Source organism: Lipophrys pholis, assembly GCF_963383615.2.
Source record: "Lipophrys pholis genome assembly, chromosome: 13".
NCBI lineage: Eukaryota > Metazoa > Chordata > Actinopteri > Blenniiformes > Blenniidae > Lipophrys > Lipophrys pholis.
Window position 1 is genome coordinate 739,672 of NC_137632.1, and position 21,082 is coordinate 760,753.

Genomic DNA, 21,082 nt, shown 5'->3' on the forward strand with positions numbered 1-21,082 from the left:
CGGGTCACTGCCATCCTTTTATGCATTTTTAAGCTCAACTTACAAAATAGAAGACACAGAAAAAATATTAAGCACTGTCAAATGTGTTATCGTGACCTTTTGAAGCTCGTAGAACATCTTTTATACCTTAAGCTTTTCTTTCTGAATTGTTTGATCCAGTTGTCGTAAAATCTTGATCTGCTGGACTCTGTTTAACTTGGTATCTTTAAGGCCGCTCCACACTGCAATTTCAGGCTGTCCCTGATGAAAAATAACAATTTTGGAAGAATCGTGGTGATTTCTATGGTCTTGGCTCTAAATCTTTGCTCGTACGTTGCACTGTGAGATCGGCTCAAGAACAGCCTTCGTCATTGTCTTGCAACCAAAGACAACCTGCGATAAAATGTAGATGGTGTCAGATGTTAGGGATGATCATGACTGCTGCTGCAGCCTGCGGCCTGTTTGTTTAGTTTACATGTAGTGGGTTGTGTTGGGAAATGAAAGACCATAACAGTCAATGCTTACGTAAAATGCCCGACTGCAGGGAATGCAACACGCCAGAACGGCAAGAGGCAGATTTGTTTGGAACCTGCGATTAAAGTTGTTATACATACATCTGCCATATGTTGCCGGCCCTCAAAACTTCCTTCCCCCTTCTTGCCTCCCAGATGAAATCCACAACAGCGAGGGCTTCGATCTTGTTTCATGTTTATGACATTTTAGTCTTGGGCAATCGCGTCAACTCACGTCGATTTAGTTTTCAGGTGAAAACGCAAACGTTTTGTTGTGTTTTGGGTGTCGAGTTACACGACAATGGTGCTCAGAGCCACTGAAGACGGAACGTTTTGAAAACAAGGCAGAACTTTTTGAACACGCTACTACTGCAAGTGTTGGGAAAGTTCAGTTTCTACATGAACTAGTTCAAACTAAGGTTGTTCGGTATACCGGTACTGTATTGGTATCGCAGTACTGACGCCTTTAAAACGATACTATACTGGGCCTGGCCGGTACCGGTATGTTTTGGGGGTTTTTCCGTCGCTGCGGAGCGTCACTGTTGTAATTTGCACCGAGGAGAGTCGTCAGTGTCTCTGAGGGGGAGGCGTCGGCGGGCTGCTCTTCTTTCTGACTTCTTTTGGATGTTTTGGACAATAGAAAGCAGCGCGCCGCTTTCTGCACTTTTCTTTTTTCTGCACTCTGGTTTCTCAGAGACGAGTGTACGAGCGCTGCCGCGCTCCGACCCGACATCCGCAACTGAATAAGCGCTTCATACTCGACCTACACAACTTCAAATTAAAGCAATTATGAATATTAGTATGATAAATATAATATAATAAATAATATAAAATAATATAATATGAAAATATTTAATTTTAGCCATTTAATGTTATACAGATTACTGCATAGTAACAAACCATTTAAAGACATTGGTCCTACTTAAGACAGGCTGATCTAATGACTTTTTTGTCTTCTCTGTTTATTTGGAAAAGTATCGAACTACATGGTGGTATCGGTATCGATACCAAAATGTTGGTATCGTCACAACACTAGTTCAAAGTCCCATTCACAAATTTTAAAATGAACTAGTTCAGTTCATAATTCAACATTTTGAACTAAATTCACAGTTCAAAAAATTAATGAGTCCATCCATCCATTTTCTCCATCCTATCCGTTCCCGGGTGGTGGGGGTGTCAGTCTGAGCACCGTCACCCAGATCACAATGCACCCATTAAGAACCTTCCTGCAGGTGGAGAGCCCACGGGAAGGTGGCTCCCGGTGTGGGACATGAACCCTCTACCTTGAGACTGAGCGTCTCATGCTCTACCAACTGAGCTGGCCGGGGGACATGAACTAGTTGATAGTTCTTCTTTTTTTTCTGTATGTTGCTGCGAGCTATTACCCTCAGAATACTGGCATTTCCCCATCGTTGCCTCCCATTCAGTCCACACTAGTAGCCAGCTGCAGCTTCCCACCCCTACACTCTAAGTACCATGATTTCTGGACTATTCAATATAAGCTGCACCCACCAAATTTAAAAAGGATAAAAAGAAATGTCGGAGTTACGTGATGCACCTGAACGCATCATCACCCAGTATCAGCAGCATGAAGCTTGTTAACCCTTAAAAAGCCGAGTCGTCCTCCACAGGGTTCAAAGCAAGTAAAACATAAACAGAGTGGCTTATTGTCTGGGAAGTACTGTAACCATACCATGAAGTATTAATGGTGGAGACAGAGTCTGAGGTAGAGCTGCTGTCTTCTACTTGTTTTTGTTGTGATGCTTCACATGTTGATGACGTAGGCGGTGGAGCCACTCTGGGGGCTGCTGTTGCCAGATCGGCTGTTTTCCTCCGACATGTTAAGGCCCGTTTACAGTGAGTCTTACTGGGTTTTCACTGGAAGGCTCTATGGAAATCTGGTACTCTCTTAAACAATGTTGAACTGTGAGAGCCGCTCACTAACACCAGAATGAGCGCCACTCACAGTGACGTTCATCAGGCAGAAATACAGAACGTTCAGTTCACATTCGCCTAAAATATGAACGAGTTGATGAACGAGCGTTCACTGAACTCGTTCAGGCACAACACTGACTACTGCGTATGCGTACCACAGCTGTTAACAGTTCTTCTGCACATGCTCAGTAGATGAAGAATAAGAACCATGTTTCATTCAGAGTGTCATGACTCCCAGTCCATATTCTCCTGGACTTGGTACTTTTATTTTGACAGTCACCGTAAGAACAATCCACCTTCATCAACATCACCCACTAATGGCCCAACATGAAATCTACAGCATTTCTGCCATTTCCAATAGAACTATTTACTACAGCCATGGTGGACATATCTGCCTTTGTCAAGTAAACGGACCCCCAAAACACAATGGAAGCTTTCAGGTTTCACTCGCCCAGTTGTGTGCATCTCCAGTTGCTCGCCTGTCCTCCTTCATTAGGCCTCAGTGCTCTGCCACGCCTCGCCACATTATATCTCGCCTCTCCACTCTATCTAAGGTCGTCTGACATCCATCCTGCATGTTTGACACCTGTCTTATCTCTGTTGGTATGTTAGTATTAATTGAGGGATTTCTAACTTATTGAGGTTTTGCTGGATGTTTATTGATGGTCTTGTTTGGATTTCTTATCTTTTAGGAAGGGGAAGTTCCTGTACCACTTTGAGAACTATGGAGCCACACCTAAAGACATCGGGGACTGGTTAAAGAAGTAAGTCTGACTTTCCGTCACATCCCTCACAAAAACATTTTTAATGAGGCGACCCCCGAGATGTTTTTTTATTTGAGACGTTTGGAATCCCTGGTTCATCTAATTAAAAGTTTGGAAGCAGTTTCTGGACTAATATGGGCTCCAACAGGAAATAAACCCTTTGCAGCTCGCACCTTAAATGTCTGTCACCTCTTGCTTGCACCCCTGGTCTCCATCACACCTTTTCTTTCCTCTCCTCACTCGGACTCATCTCGCCACGGTGCCATCAATCTACACCTGCTCTGCTCTGGTCTTGTTTTTTTCTTCTCACCTTTGCTCACACCCTGGGCCCGTGTCTCACCCTTCCACTGGAAAGAAAGCCTCCACTGTGAACGGGCCGGCGGCCGAGGGCCATGGAGTGACATTTTTGAAGCCTCCAGGCATAACAATTCCCTCCAAAGTCCTAATCTTTTACTACTCCGTTTATTTAGGGCCCTGCAGTGTAATTTAAAAGCCATTGCCACACTAGCTATCAGCAATCAAGCTGACAGAGTAGTTACCACGTTTTAAAGTAAATGATTATCCTGAGTGTAATTACTCCTCCTCTTTAGGTTCAACAGCACTTAATCCGAATTGGAACAAACACACCGACAAAAGAGGGATTTTTTTTAAAGTTAATTTAACAAGAACGACTACAAACATTTTGGGAAAACGTGAAAGTTCAGCTGTTTGGAAGCCTCATCACATTTCCAGTATTTAAAATCTTTTTTATAACACCTCAGATTTGTTTTTTACTTCCTGCTCGCTGGCTGCAAACTGTGGACTGGATTTCCTGACTCATTCCTCCTGGTCTCATTGAGACCCGCCTCCCTTCAGGAAATCCAGTCCACAGTTTGCAGCCAGCGAGCAGAGCAGCAGCAGGGAAACACTGGGGATCATTTCAGCACCATGAAGCAGACCAGGATCATGGATCAGACCAGGATCATGAAGCAGACCAGGATCATGGATCAGAAATCTCTGCAGGTTGGATCGGAAATTTCTGATCTGTGAATTACGTTGATATCGGAACCCGATCCTGATACTGGATCGGCCCTGTCCCAAATCTCAGCTCTGATCTTGGTGTTTTGTTGTGTCCACTACTCTTAAGAAATGTGTTTGAAGAAAATCTGTGTTTTCTTTAGTGTGTGTGTGTGTGTGTGTGTGTGTGTGTGTGTGTGTGTGTGTGTGTGTGTGTGTGTGTGTGTGTGTGTGTGTGTGTGTGTGTGTGTGTGTGTGTGTGTGGTAGATTTATCAGCAACTCAATAACAGTGAGAATATATATATATATATATATATATATATATATATATATATATATATATATATATATATATATATATATATATATATATATATATATATATATATATATACACATGCATACATACATGCATGTATGCATACATAGGTGTATACCAACGGCTTCTGGCTGAGTTTCCTGAGCTGACGGTCCCTAACTTCTCAGCCTTTATCGTCAAACATGGTGTGGAACATTATATCCCCACGACTGGGTCAGCGGTTTTTGCTCGCCCTCGCCGGCTGGATGCTGCTAAGCTGGCGATTGCTAAGGAAGAGTTTGCCACTATGGAGAGACTGGGTATCATGCGATGCTCTGACAGCCAGTGGGGTTCACCTTTGCATATTGTTCCGAAATCGGATGGAAGATGGAGGTCTTGTGGGGACTTTCGGCGCCTGAATAATGTCACTGCACATGATCGGTGACCGGCTCCACACATACAAGACTTTTCCGTCAACCTGGCAGGAAGGGTGATTTTTTTCCAAGGTAGATTTGGTGAGCGGTTACCACCAGGTACCGGTCCATCCGCAGTACGTGGCCAAGACTGCCATCATCACACCAATTGGACATTTTGAGTTTCTGTGGATGCCGTTTGGACTGAAAGGTGCAGCACAGACATTCCAGCGCTTGATGGACTCTGTGTTAAGGGGCTGCCTTTCCTGTTGGTATATCTGGGTGACATCCTAGTGGCCAGCGCCTCACCTGAGGAGCACCTGCTACACCTGCGGCAGCTCTTTGAGAAACTTAATGAGCATGGGCTGATCGTGAACCCAGCTAAGTGTTGCTTTGGACTGGCAGAAATTGGAGTTTCTGGGCCACCATGTATCCTCACGGGGAGTGGTGCCCTTACCGGGTAAAGTGGAAGCAATCGCTGCTTTTCTGTTCCCACAAACCATCAAGACACAGCAGGAATTCCTGGGCATGGTGAACTTTTACAACTGCTTCATTGCACAAGCAGTTCATCTGATGCGCCCCCTGTTTGAGGTGCTGAGGGGCGGAAAGGCCAAGCAGGACGTGGACTGGTCCCCAGAAAGGATCCTGGCTTCGAGAAGGCCAAGGTTGCCCTCTCCAATACCGCCATGCTTGTGCACCCATTTCCAACGGCACCGGTAGCGCTCACCACCGATTGCTCAGACTACATGGTGGGGCGGTATGTGCCATTTCTCTGCCATTTCGGAGTTCAACACAGCATGTGTCCAGAAACAACAATGCTGTGGCAGTGGGTGGCTGGAGCCTGGCAGCCTCTGGCGTTTTTCAGCAAACAACTGCATGTCAATGAGAGGAAGTACAGCACGTTTGACAGAGAACTCTTGGCTCTTTTCCTCACCATACGTCACTTTAGGTTTCTGTTGGAAGGCCGGCCGTTTACTGCTTTTGTGGGCCATAAGCCCCTCACCTTCGCCATGTCCAAGACCTCGGAGCCATGGTCTGGGCGGCAGCAGCGCCACCTCTCTGCCATTTCAGAGTTCCCAACAGACATTCAGAATGTGTCCGGAAAAAACAATGCTGTGGCCGACTGCCTCTCCCGGGCACATGTGAACTCTGTGCACTTTGGAGTAAACTATGCTGCCATGGCCAGTGACCAGCAGACTGACTGTTACTTCCAGGCTTTCAGGACAGCCGCCACAGGTTTAAAGCTGCAGGATGTGGTCTTCCATGACAGCGTGACCACACTCCTCTGTGACGTGTCTCCAGGGCAGCCCCGCCTCATGGTCCCTGCTGGCTGGCCACGGCAGTTGATGCTGGGGCAAAGTTCGACCCAGTTCCAGCTCATCACTCTCTGCCCCGGTCCTAGTCCTAAAGAACCTGATGGCAGCTGAGTATGTATTAATTCGACATGACGCTCACTGTTCCCCACTTCAGCCACCATATGATGGCCTGTTTCACGTCCTGGAGGCGGGGCCGAAGAACTTAATGGTGGACATGGGGGGTAGGCATGTCTGGGTTTCAGTGGACCGTCTGAAACCTGCCCACGTCATGCCGGAGCAGCCAGTGGAGGTGGAGCAACCCCTCCACTGGAGTGCTGTGACACACGGAAAACATGTTTGACAAGTGAACTGTCATGCTGCTGGAGGCAATAAAGAAAGCCGACTCGACTCCTTCGTCATTCTCACCTTTCTCAGGTGCAGCTGTGGATCCAGTTGAAGAAAAAGAAAAGAGAAACAAAAGTACATTTCCACAGCTTCTCCAGCTCGTCCTGCCAGTTGGAAGTGTTCCGGCCCAGTCCGTCTGAGTCAACACGCGGCCCTTCGTGTCCTCATATGAAGTTCTGCGTCTGGATCAACGCGAGTCCGTCTTGGAGATGGTTGAATTTTCGTGTGTTGGACTTTTATAGTTGTGCGTCATGGTGCGACCCCTGCTGTGCTCAGGCTGCGTCTCAGTCAATCTCCTTGGGCTGGTCTCAGGGTTCCAGACCATGGGTGTGGCGGAGTTGGTGGATTCCCCTGGTGGTGAGCTGCAGGGATGCAGCTTCCGAGGTGGGGGCCTGGGGGCCCCCTGGTGGGGGTCACGTGACCAGTGGCGAATGTCGTGCAAATGAATCAGACAACGTGGAAATGAAAGGCAATTAGCAAGACAACTGCTATAAAGGCCCCTGCATACTCCCATTTGCCATAAAGCCATAAGAACATGAAGAAAATTTGGCAGTGACGTCAGGCAGCTGCTTTTTCGGCAGCACTGTTCATACTCCGAGGAGAAGCTGTCAAACTCGCAGGCCACGCCCTCTCACAGCAGCCACTCGTCTGTGAAGCGGCTCACACGGTAGTGATGTTACAAGCTAAATATGATTAAGATATGACTGACAGTCATTGGAGAGCTGGAACACGCACGCGCAGCACACGGCAGTGCAGAAGTTTCAGTAGTGCAGCTCCTACATAGTCCGGCCAGGACGGTTGGTACAGCGGAAACACATTTCTTCGGCCAGAGGGCGCTGGAAGAAGGAAATGACGTCATTTAGTTCGAGAGGATCCCACAGTGCCGAACTTTCTTCTTGTTCTTATGAAGTATGAAACGGCCTTAAAGGAGTGGTTCTGCAGGTGCGGACCACAGACCACGATGCTGTTCTCCTGGTTTCTGGCTGATGTTTTGGTCACTTGTGAATGTTGTTAGTGTTCTCAGTCCTGGAGGCAGCAGGAGGCGAGTCTGCAACCAACACAAGTTCCTCAGGTTGAGCAACTCATCCAAGATGGCGCATCAATGTGGGCTGTGGCAAGAAGGTCTGCTGTGTCTCCCAGCACAGTTTCCAGAGCATGGAGGAGATACCAGGAGACAGGCCAGGACACCAGGAGACGTGGTGGGGGGCGTAGGAGGGCAACAAGCCAGCAGCAGGACCACTACCTCCTCCTTTGAGCAAGAAGGAACAGGAGGAGCCCTGCAAGAGCCCTGCAAGATGACCTCCAGTAGGCCACTAATGTGATGTTTCTGCTCAAACTGTCAGAAACAGACTTCACCAGGGTGCTATGAGGGCCCACGTCCACAAGGGGGGGCTGTTCTTACAGCCCCACACCCTGCAGGGCGATTGGCATTTGCCAGAGAACAGCAATATTGGCAAATTTGCCAGTGGTGCCCTGTGATCTTCACAGATGAGAGCAGCTTCACACTGAGCACATGTGACAGACGTGACAGAGTCTGGAGAATGTGGAGAACGTTCTGCTGCAGCAACATCCTCCAGCATGAGCGGTTTGGCGGTGGGTCATTAATGGTGTGGGGAGGCATTTCTTTGGATGGTTCACAGCCCTCCATGTTCCAGCCAGAGGTACCCTGACTGCCATCAGGTACCAGGATGAGATCCTCAGACCCATCGTGAGACCAGATCCAGTGGTTCCTGGGTTCCTTGTGATGCAGGACAATGCCAGGCCTCATGTGGCTGAAGTTCTTCCATGATGAAGGCCTTGATGCTCTGGACTGGCCTGCCCGTTCCCCAGACCTCAATCCAACTGAGCACATCTGGACATCATGTCTGGTTCCATCTACCAACCAACGTTGACCACAGACTGTCCAGGAGTTGACTGATGCTTTAATCTAAGTCTGGGAGGCCGTCCCTCAGGTGAACGTCCCTCAGGAGAACGTCCCTCAGGAGGCCATCCCTCAAGAGAACATCCCTCAGGAGAACGTCCCTCAGGAGGCCATCCCTCAAGAGAACATCCCTCAGGAGAACGTCCCTCAGGAGGCCATCCCTCAGGAGAACGTCCCTCAGGAGAACATCCCTCAGGAGAACGTCCCTCAGGAGAACATCCCTCAAGAGGCCATCCCTCAGGAGGCCATCCCTCAGGAGGCCATCCCTCAGGAGAACGTCCCTCAGGAGAACGTCCCTCAGGAGGCCGTCCCTCAGGAGAACATCCCTCAGGAGGCCGTCCCTCAGGAGGCCATCCCTCAGGAGAACGTCCCTCAGGAGAACATCCCTCAGGAGAACGTCCCTCAGGAGAACATTAACCGCCTCATCAGAAACATGCCCAGGGGTTGTAGGGAGGCCACACACACTACTGAGCCTCATCTTGACTTGTCTGGAGGAATTTTACCTGACATTGGATCAGCCTGCAATGTGATTTTCCACTTTTATTTTGATAGGATTCCAAATCCAGACCTCCATGGAATAATCACTTTGATTTACATTGATTATTCTTATGTTATTTTGTTCTCAACACACTCTACTATATATTGAATAAAGACTTTCAACTGCGATATTTCATTAATTGAAATCTAGGATGTGTTATTTTAGTGGTCCCTTTATTTTTTTTAGCTATATATATATATATATATATATAGAGGAGGACATATATATATATATATCATATTAAATCTAAGCTTATGAATAGATAGAATTCAGAATACAAATGAAACATTTGTAGGAGACTTTTTAGGTCTCCAGTGACTCAATCTGTGTGTTTTTCAAAGCTCTCTCCTCTTGTCACTTCAGCTTTGATCAGTGATGATTAGAAAAAGATTGCAGAAGAGTCATTGTGTTGTTTGTTTTTGAAAGGACGTGTGTGCGTGTGTACACAAGCAAAGGGAGTATGCATTTGTTTATGTCTCGTCCACTCACACTTTGGCATGGCAGCACTGAGCTGCGTCACTGAGGCGGGGCCGCTTCAGTCCAGATGTGTGTGTGTGTGTGTGTGTGTGTGTGTGTGTGTGTGTGTGTGTGTGTGTGTGTGTGTGTGTGTGTGTGTGTGTGTGTGTGTGTGTGTGTGTGTGTGTGTGTGTGTGTGTGTGTGTGTGTGTGTGTGTGTGTGTGTGTGTGTGTGTGTGTGTGTGTGTGTGTGTGTGTGTGACACACTGGGTGGAGTTGTATTTTTTTTAATTGTGTCTCCATCCACGATACTGATTCATACACGTCAGCTGGATCATGTGCTTCCTGTGAAATATCTTTCCCCGATGTGGCCTTCACTGTTTGTCCTTCCTGTTCAGCCCTCAGCCCCCCCAGCCGAAGGCCCCCGAGGTGCCGTGGTCGGAGACGGACTCGGCGGTCTTTCACCTGACGGATGAGTCCTTTGACGGCTTCCTGGAGGAACACCCTGCCGCCCTGATCATGTTCTATGCTCCATGTGAGTCTGAAAACCAAGTGAATAGGAGCAAGATCCACACTCACAAGATTGAAGTGTAACATAAAGTTTGATTGACATTTTCTTTAGCCCAAGGAATTTGCATTCCTGTCGTTCTGAATAGAACTGCTTTTCAAGCGGACTAAACACAATGGACAAAATGTTTAGTCTGGTAGAGATTTATTGGTGGTGTGTATCACACCCTTTTAGTTTTGATTGTACAAGGTTGGACCTAAGTTTAAGCGTGGCTGTTTTTCATATTTTATTATATGTAAATAAAGTGTCTGCAGAAATTATTCTTGTGTATACATGAAAAAAAATACACATCTGTTTAGGAAAACTAAATTAAAACAAGGCAAATTCAGTATATTAAAATGTACTATACTTGAATTAGTATGTGTGACTACAGTCGTCTTTGACTATTCAGACTCTGAGATTTTCACAAAGCACAACATGCTGGTGTATTCCTCTGGGCTGTAAAGTACTGTCCTCCGCTCTGTACATGTGGCAGTATTCTGCAGGAAGTAGATGTTAGAGCAGACAGGCTCCAAACCAGGATGATCAACCACATGACACCTTCTTCCACCTCCTGTAGCGTCCAGTGACCTGCAGTGAATTACAAACAGGAAATGTGTCACTAGTCGCTCAGACAAATGATTTTTTAGTTTGGCGATGAGATTGCTCCCTGGTGTATCTCCGAACAGCAGATAATCTCAGCTTCGGTGGTCATGGTGACACAGTTTGCACTGGAGCACCGATCACAAAAAAAGTGAACATTTCATGCTCTTACAAATAAAAAGCTTATTGAATTTGAGAAATAGAAAGAAGTAAAGTAGACAGCAGTATAGTTTATAGAGGAATGCAGTGTTTTCAAATTTTAAAAATTCATTATTATGACTGATATGATTTTAAACACTTATTAAGAGTAATGATATACTGAATAAATTCAGTATAATATGAAAAAACGTAAGTTACCCTTCAGTTAGCAGGAGCTAGCGTTACTACTTGGTAGTAACTAACAACACAACCAAACTAATTAACATATTCAGACACTCAATACGTTTTACTACTCTTCTGCTGCAGAGTCTGGCTCACATTCTGTTCTAAATGGGTTTGGTTGAACGGCATTTCTCCGTGACATAGTGATAGAATGTAAACAATGGCACCACGAGAGGAAGTACTTCCTCCTCTTCCCAAGATGGGCATGTGTGGGCGGAGCCAGTCCAGCTCACACAGACACAGCAGATTCTGAATGCAGTTTGAATGATTGGATTTTCAGACGGCTGAAAATCAAGGACAAGCTGGATTTGGGGCAACGAACTTTGAATATAATGTTTTTGGACCAATAGGAATCACGTGAAAGTGTTGAAAAGCTGTCCGATATGACTCCTTTAAGTACTTTAAGTACCGCTGAAAACCTCGGACTGAAAAGATATTGACCAATAGACCAATAGTGTGTGGAGATTAGTGAAACTCCTCCAACATGAAGGGTTTGAATGGAGGCCAGTCAGGACTGTATTTTAATTAGGGTTGCACATACAGCTCAACTTCATCTTGAGGTAAAATAGTGATCTCTAAATATAAACTTCAAAGTATTCCTCTGTTGTGGCTCAGTATACGTGATCAAAATGTTGACATACAGTGAAATGTCCAGAAAACTTCTTCTATAACTGTTGCATTATGGGAGTTTTTACAAACTCATCCTGATGGCGTGGCTTTGAGGCTAATGCTAGTTTGCTATCTTTCATCACTAATGTCTCAGTTTGGGTCTCAGTATTGTGTTGTTGGGTTGTGTCGTTACACTTAAGAATTTTGTTTAAAAAAAAATAATAATCTGTATCTTCTTAGAAGTTTTTACAATTTGCTTGGTGGTTTGGCCGGATTAGAGCCTCTTGCGGGCCAGGTTGGGTCCATGGGCCTTTTGTTGGACACCCCTGGTGGAGAGTGCTCGTTTTATTATAAAGAAGAACAAAAAACCTGATATGACCTTTTGCTGTTGTCTTAATAAGAATGACGGTGTGATATAACAGGGTTGTATTTTCATCCTCTTTTCAAAATACGTTGTGTTTAACTTGGAGAAAATAGTTTAACTTCCAAAATATGTGCAGCTGGCCGACTGTTGAAAACAATCTGGATCCCTCTCGGGTCGAAGTCTTGTCCAGCCACAGAGGCTACGTCACTATTGTACTGTCACGCTCCGTCTCACCAGTCAGCTGGAGGGAGTAACTAAAGACTGAAGGTGAAAACAAGCAGGCCGCAGTCGATTCAGCCTTCAACGCACACGTCCCTGTCACCGTATGCTTCACATACGCCTGCTTGTCATTGGTATTCACACGCCAGTCTGCACACTTCTCTACATATACCACACTTTGGCAGCAGGTCAAGTTTTCATCCACTCTCATTTTCCTGTGTTTGGCCATTCAATATTTTTCTTTGCATTTTTTTGTCAAGTTTTCTGCTTCCAGGTTGTTCCAGAGCAACCAGGATTCAATCCTAAGGGCAAACACACGCCACACCCAGTGAAATCATTTAGATATTTGCAGGTTGAACCTACTACAGTAAACTCGCCGTGCTATTACTCACTGCCAAAATCCAGAAAAAGTTCAAGTTCTTTCAATAATCCGTCAAATATGACATGGATTTGTTTGTGTTTTTTTTTTAAATATTTGTAGTGTAAAACCAAGCTTTGCTAAAGCAGAGATCATCTTTATTTTTACATGCATCAGGTTGAATGTAGAGACGAATGATAATTCATTTCATATGTACACTATTATAGACACAGTTTGTCTAAAAATGTACCTTAATCCTACAGTTGTAGTTTATAGAAGCACACGGACACACAAACATTAATCATGTCAGAAAAGGAAGTAAAGCTGATTTAATCCAACAAAATTCTTGTATTTCCCAAACAAACGTACTTTCTGGAGCTACCGTGTATATTACCTTTGTCTGCTATATTTTTCTTAACGTGTAACATGAATGTATAACATGTATGTCAGCAAAGAGGAGACCTGGTAGTTCTCCCCGAGGTCAAAGGTGTCCAAACTAAAGCCTGAAGAAAAAATAATGTACGGCATTAAGTTTTTTACGTAAGTAGATGGACAATAACGACAATGGCAGCCTGCAGAGTGGCGCGCCTCGTCCATATTCTCCCGTAATAACAGTCCAACTTGGTCGTCTGTACTTACAAATGTCCGTGTACTCCCATTGTTAATGTTTACAGCATATTGTTCACCTGTGTGTGGCTTTATTACAAAAACAAACAACAGCGCCATCTCTTAGCCAGGCATGCTAACTACATCGTTTTCAGAGTTTCTGCCGTTTCCATGTAAATGGACATTGTTTTCCAAAAGTTGCTTTGTAAATGTGAAACTTTCCTGAAACGAAAACGCAAAAACACGTTTTCATTTAAAATGTTGTATTGTAAATGGAGCCTAAGATTTATTTATAATAAACATCTTTACATCGACGAAAAAAAAGTATGAAACTCTATTTTAAACAATCCCATTAATCTTAATTAATTGTATTTTAAAATTAGATCAGACTAAGGGGTCTTTCACATTGGATAGTCCGGGACTCGGTTCACTTGGGGGGGAGGGGCGGAGCCGAGAATGTTCACCCCTTCATTTGGTTGGTGGCGTTCACATTCACCAAACTGCCTGGAAAACCTCACAGCTACACCAGCTGCTGGTTAGGGGGCGCTGTTGCCTGAAACAAACACTGAGCAGAGAGGAAGTAAAGAAGAAACACGGCTTGTTGATTGGTCCGGACCGAAAGAGGAAGTCCCACCCCTTCAGCCTGTGGTGGCTAGGCTAGTTAGCTTGTGGCTAATGGGTAGCCACAAACAACCGTGATATATCGTCTTCAGACCAGAAATCAATGAGTCTTCCTCACTACTTCCTCCTCACTACTTCCTCCTCACTACTTCCTCCTCACTACTTCCTCCTCACCACTTCCTCCTCACTACTTCCTCCTCACTACTTCCTCCTCACTACTTCCTCCTCACCACTTCCTCCTCACTACTTCCTCCTCACTACTTCCTCCTCACTACTTTCTCCTCACTACTTCCTCCTCACCACTTCCTCCTCACTACTTCCTCCTCACTACTTTCTCCTCACTACTTCCTCCTCACTACTTCCTCCTCACTACTTCCTCCTCACCACTTCCTCCTCACTACTTCCTCCTCACTACTTCCTCCTCACTACTTCCTCCTCACTACTTCCTCCTCACCACTTCCTCCTCACTACTTCCTCCTCACTACTTTCTCCTCACTACTTCCTCCTCACTACTTCCTCCTCACTACTTCCTCCTCACTACTTCCTCCTCACTACTTCCTCCTCACTACTTCCTCCTCACTACTTCCTCCTCACTACTTTCTCCTCACCACTTTCTCCTCACTACTTCCTCCTCACTACTTCCTCCTCACTACTTCCTCCTCACTACTTCCTCCTCACTACTTTCTCCTCACTACTTCCTCCTCACTACTTTCTCCTCACTACTTCCTCCTCACTACTTCCTCCTCACTACTTCCTCCTCACTTCTTCCTCCTCACTACTTCCTCCTCACTACTTCCTCCTCACTACTTCCTCCTCACTACTTACTCCTCACTACTTCCTCCTCACTACTTCCTCCTCACTACTTCCTCCTCACTACTCCACGTCTACCAGCGAGGTATTTTCCAACTTATTCTTTCTGCGTCTGCTTCTTCTGATTTGCGCGGTTAGCGTTGTTTGTTTACTACCCATAATGCATTGCGCACCACGTCACGTCGTCTCACCCCGCCCGCTGGAAGGATCGTTTGTAACCAAACCGATACTGAAGTTTTCAAGGGGACCAGAGATCTTGTTTGCTCCGGTTCAGAGTTCGTGGTAATGTTCTCGTCACCCAAACAAAATGTTTTTTTACTGAAGAGACTCTGGTCCCGACCAAACAGGGGAATGTGAACACGCCCTTAGGAAGGATGTTTCTTTGAGTTTCTAGTATCCAAACTAAATGTGGAGTATATTTTCACAGGTCTGGACCTCCAAAACATTGTCATATTTTCAATTTCCCACAATCATTTCTATAAGAATCGGGACACATTATGGTGGAGACTTGCAACTAGAAGTTGCAGGGAGCCTGCTAAAGTATAAAACAAGAAGGAAATTGCACATATTCATGTTGATATTTAGGGAAGAACATGATTGAATAAAGTGAGTGCAGGAAACAAACTGGTCCTGCCTCCTCTGCCAGTCACCCAGACTCTCAGATCAGGATCAGCTGGCTCAAACACACACACACACACACACACACACACACACACACACACACACACACACACACACACACACACACACACACACACACACACACACACACACGCGCGCCAACACTGAAGTATCTGTTTACCTGTAACAAATCAAACGCATATTTCACACCCTGACGAAACATTTATTGCACACAATTACCTGTCTTCCTCTCTCGTACACACGCACACACACACACACACACACACACACACACACACACACACACACACACACACACACACACACACACGCAGATGTGCACAGATGCCCAGCCTTGCTGCTTCAGTGCTGTTTCTTAATGGCCCTGCTGTCAGAGTGAGATTAATGGTCTCCCAGCCGCTGCCATCAGCTTGCATTTCTGTCCACCCCTCAGCGCAGCTATTCTCACCACCCTCTCAACACTGCTCAGTGGGGGTTGTTTGCGTGGAGGTTCTTACGGCAGCAAAACCTCCGACTGAACGCTCTGTTTTTCCAGAGTGAGCCCGATCGTGTCCTGGTCCAAAACAAAAGTTTCTCTCTGTGTGCATTGGGGCGAAGCGCGGTCATGTCCAAGCACAGGCTGATTGGAGAAGAAACACATTGAGTGACATGATGATGTTTGATTACTCAAATGTTTGGTTGTTTCTGCTGCATCAGCAGTTCAAAAAGTCCGATTTTAACCCTTTTTATTCCTACGGTCTCACCCCTGACAGGATTGAAGCCCCGTTTACATGACGTTTCAAATGAAATCGTTGTGTTTTCGTTTCAGAAAAGTTTCACGTTTACACATCAACGTTTTGAAAATGATGTTCATTTACATGGAAACGCTGAACATTATGTAGTTTTAATGTTGGGCCACCAGTTTGAGTTTAAGTTTATTTATTTATCTAAAACAGGGACAACACATATTGATGAACATACACATGTAAATATACAAGATTATAGATAACAGCAAATTTCCATCTTTAGTCCCTTGGTGGGTGCTGGTGTTAGTTTTTGTAATGAAACCACACACACACATGCACACAGAGAACAGTACACTATAAACACTAACAATGGGAGTACACAGACATTCTACTGGTCAGCTGATAAAATTGGTATGTTATTACGGTGACTGTCAAAATAAAAGTACCAAGTCCCAGGAGAATATGGACTGGGAGTCATGACACCACGGAGGAAAGGTTGTTCTGATTGGCTCTACTGGGCATGTGCAGAGGAACTATTTACTAGGACCGTGGTCCACATGCACAGTAGGAGCGTTTCAGAAAAGTTGCGTTTTCCTTCGTTTCCCCGGAGGCGGAGCGTTTTCCAAAAGTTTCACCTTGGGAGCCATTTCAGTGGCTCCGAGCACGGTTGTCATGTCAACAGACACCAAAATGGAACAAAGGTTGAAGACGTTGTTGTATAAATGGGGGCCTAAAGTATATTTGCGCGTTCACCAGTCCATCACAGGACAAACAGTTATTTTATTAACAATTACTAATTAGAAGTTGGAGACACCTTGCAAACTACATTCATTTCCGGTTTGGGAAGTGTTTGAGTCACAATGTTGTATTTGGAGCAGTGAATTGCTGCAGTGGAGGCAGACACCAGATGACCTCTCAACACCCTGACAGCCAAGGCAGCGCTTTTCTTTTTTCTACTGTGTATCAGTGTGGAGCCAGTTTGTTCTCTCTCCTAACTCTCAGCTCTTCTCCCCCACATTAAGTCTGACTCAGCAATATTTCAGTGTTTTTCTGTCAGCCCTCCCCACCCCTCGCCTCCTAATCGTGCCCCTCATGCGTGGCTTGTTTCGAATGCGGGGCGGCGCCGATGCAGGGCACAGGACGGACATTCAGATTTCTCTCTTGCTCATCACTTTCAAGGGTCAGACAAAGTCCTTCTAGTCACTCCGGTTTGCTGGCGAGCCGCAACACAATCTGCATGATGACACTCTACAATGACTCGGTTGAAAGAGAACCAGCTTTTCTTTCCCACGAGGCATATCACACTTGATTTATAGCTCGTGCCAGCGCTGCCTTGTATATTGAAGAAAGGAGTTCCTGAACTGTTATGACAAGGGCAATTTACCCGGTTTGGAAATGGACCAAGTTTGTTTCATGCATCTGTGCACAGCAGTGCTGTGAGCACATTTCTCATCCCCGATCAAACAGCATGTTTATTACATCTTAAGACAAAGCACCTTGTATACAGTGTGAGACCAAAGTTGTGGTACAAATTTGAAAACACTTTTTCTGTCCGAATATAAAAACAAGTTTGCCAGTGCCTCCACCGCTCATGCAATATGTAACATTCCTCCGACACTGGATTAGGGTTAGGGTCTAACGCTGAGGGTGTTCATGGTGCTTCAGAGCCAACAGATTTGTTTAAAAGAACAGTTGCAACACTGGCTTAACAGGAAAAACTGCTCTACTTCTTAATTAAGACAATTTGAACTGGAGTGAATTGTGTAAAATCTTTCTAAAATACAGTTTGGTGAATTGTGGATCTGAAGGCCTTGCCTTGGAGATTTTGTGTGTTGTCCCTGTGTGGCATCAAGTTTTTCTACCCACAGTCCAAAAACAATCTGGAGGTGTGAGTGTGTTGCAGTGTAAAAGATGTTCGTTTACACAGTAATGACAGAACCGCTGAAAACTATGTCGTTAATGTGCCAGGCCACAAGTTGGCGCTGTTGTTTTTTATTGTCATGAAACCACACACACACACATACAGCAGAGAACAATACACTATAAACATTGACAGACCGCCAAGTTGGATTGTTATAACAGTGACTGTCAAAATAAAACTACCAAGTCCCAGGAGAATATGCACTGAGAGTCATGACACTCTGGAGGTTATTGTTCCATCTACTGAGCATGTGCAGAAGAACCTTCTGTCATGACTGTGGTGTGCATGTGCAGGAGCAGCATTTTCGCTGTCTAAACGGAAACGGAGCCAGATCGTTTTAGAAACCTGCGCTCTCCCCGGTTTCTACGGAGACACAGTCGGAGTATTTCGAAAAGTTGCATTTTCAGTGGCTCCGGCCACCATTGGCCTAAAAACGAACCCCTTAGAATGCACTTAAATTTTTCCGTTTTTACTTGAAAACGACGGCAGCAGCAATGCTGCTATTGTACACATGTATGTGGTTTCATTACAAAAACAACCAAAAGCTCCCACTAGTGGCCCAACATGAAAATTACATCGTTTTCAGTGTTTATGCCATTTCTGTGTAAACAGACATCATTTTCAATGCAAAACTTTTTCTGAAATAAAAACAATGCATTTCACTTGAAACGTTGTCGTGTAAACGGGGCCTTTAGTCTGGACCTTGTTCTCTCCGATACACTCATACCTGACATGTCGTTGCTCATCAGACTCCTGCTAAACATACCAGACTCCAGCTTCACCATCAGCACGATGGCACTTAAACCCTCCAGCAAACCAGCGAGCGGAGGAGAATTACAGCTGGTGACGCATTGATTCAACCAGACAGCTCTGTGGGTGCAGAGATGATGCCCATAAATCAACTCATGGGGTTGTTCAATGCCATTTCTCCTGGAATATATGATTATCCTTTTGTGTACATTATACCTTCTGTAAGATTGAGAGGTGATTTTGTAATCAGGAAAATGTCTCACTTACTCACGCAGGTTTGACAGCTTTATTCAACGTGTCATTAGAGCTGGCTGACAATGGGATTCATTTACCATTGATTTACAAGTTTAATTCATTTTACTATGCATGGTCATTTTTCAGGGAGCATTTTTTCATGTATTTTTTGTTGTGCTCCAGTTGAAATCCCTCTTTATTGTTCCAAATGTTCCAAATCGTTATGTGCTTTTATTCTCTCAGGGTGCGGCCACTGTAAGAAAATGAAGCCGGAGTATGACGACGCAGCCGAAATCCTCAACAAGGACTCGGACGTAAGTGACACGACCTCTGTTTGTGTTTACATGTGTAGAGTGCGCATGTGGACGGGCCCTTGTGTTTCACATGTCACACTCTGATGAACACACACATTCCTGTGGTAGTGCCTCATTAGCAGGTTGCACTAATCCCTCCTCCTGGCCTGCAGGCTGCTGGCCGACACGCCGGCTGCTCCGACAGTCCGGCTTCTCGATGTGTTTCTGATTAGTCGGGCGTGTTCCTCACCTCTCTCCTCTCCACCATGCCGTGCCCCCATGGTAATCTAATACTCCCCAGCCAGGGGCAGGGCCTATAAAACTCCTGCCTGGTGACTGGAGCAATTATCTCATCCATGAACGTCCCCCGGTCCGCAGCTTGGACCTTGTCCTTGTGGCTTTCTGCCCAGCACTGGAGGTCAATGGGAAAAGCCGAGTCATTATCTCATATGGATGGACGGGAGCCACTCTTACCCTGAGCTTCTTAGACCCACTATGTCATTTATTTTCTTCCTCCTCACTACTCCGCTTGTCATGCTGATTAAAAAAAACAATTACACGAAAGTTGTGTTTTGAGCCAGATAAGCTGTGTTTTGTGATATAATACAAGCGTAAAAATACCATTCATCATGCTTAATTTATTCTTAAAAGCCATCAAACACAGACCTTATAGAAACATACCTCCAGAAACGCTGTCACGTGTTGCCACACAGGTAACTAATTACTACTTTGAAGATCCCTAAAGCTTCGTTTTTTTGCTGTTGTACATTAAAACAGCAGTAGAGCTGCTGTCTACGGCCTTCAGTTGAACAGACTGTTTTCTTTGGTGTCAGTTGAAGCCATTTCCAGCTACTGTTTCTCAAAATCGGGTGTCAAACACAAGACTGGTGGGCCCACAAGAGATTAAAATCCGGCCGCCAAATCACCAAGCAAATGGTAAAAATGCATTTCAAAGAAACTGTTTTCTCAGGATTAGTTGACAAAACACAACATTGAGACCCGAGCTGAGACCTCTAACTAGCATTAAACTCAAAGTCATGCTGTTAGGTGAGTTTTTAAAAACTCCCACAATGCAACAGCAAGAGTTGAAGTTTATTGGACATTTCACTATTTTGCACCAGAAGGTTTCATTAAAATTGGATTTATGTTGAAATTGTTGTAATTTTCTGTCGTAACTCTTTGGTTTTGTGAAAATATCGACGTTTTCCTCACCCCTACTGTGTGCCACATCCAAGAAAAACTTGAAAATTGAAGTTGAATGGGTGTTATGGCATCATTTTACTGGTCTCACACTATTTTACAGCACCACAGTCGTTGCCATATAGACACGAAAAAGCAAAAACGATGCATTATGACTGGAACCATTTTGTGTAATCTGGGCCTTATTTTCACTTTTAACAAGATGAACCTCTTTTCTTCTAAATGAAGCAAGCAAGAACAGATGTTTGTATGATATAAGTTGATTGCATTCCTATTCCTCTTCTCATCCCACAGTTTGAGAATCAGTGCTGTCAATCTGTGGTTTTCCACCTTTTCCAGGTCAACTCCAGAATGTTTTGCTAATTTTTACAGCCTCTTCCAACCCCTAAAGGTTGTGGGCCAGCCCTCTATGTGGAGAAAAAACCTCAGCCTGGCTGAAAGTGCAGTATTGGGTTTGTGTTGATGTTGTTGTGTTTCTCTCCTCAGAGTCCTGGTGTGTTAGCAGCAGTGGATACCACGGTGCACAAGGCTGTGGGGGATCGTTTCAAGATCTCTGGTTTCCCCACTGTGAAGTATTTTGAGAAAGGTGAAGACAAGTACACGTTGCCGCAAATCCGCAACAAAGACAAGATCATCGAGTTCATGCACAAGTGAGTCACACAGCTCACTGTACCTGTTTGTGTCTG

General features: G+C 45.1%; 1 protein-coding gene across 1 annotated transcript in view; it reads left to right on the forward strand.

The window, feature by feature from the left end:
- pdia5 (protein disulfide isomerase family A, member 5) overlaps positions 1-21,082 on the forward strand; it is a 118,423-nt gene that overhangs the window by 74,281 nt on the left and 23,060 nt on the right. Inside the window, exons 10-13 of the mRNA XM_080477918.1 lie at positions 3,119-3,190; positions 9,912-10,048; positions 19,147-19,217; positions 20,883-21,046. Of these exons, the coding sequence (XP_080334044.1) occupies positions 3,119-3,190; positions 9,912-10,048; positions 19,147-19,217; positions 20,883-21,046 (444 nt within the window). The remainder of the gene's footprint in view (positions 1-3,118; positions 3,191-9,911; positions 10,049-19,146; positions 19,218-20,882; positions 21,047-21,082) is intronic.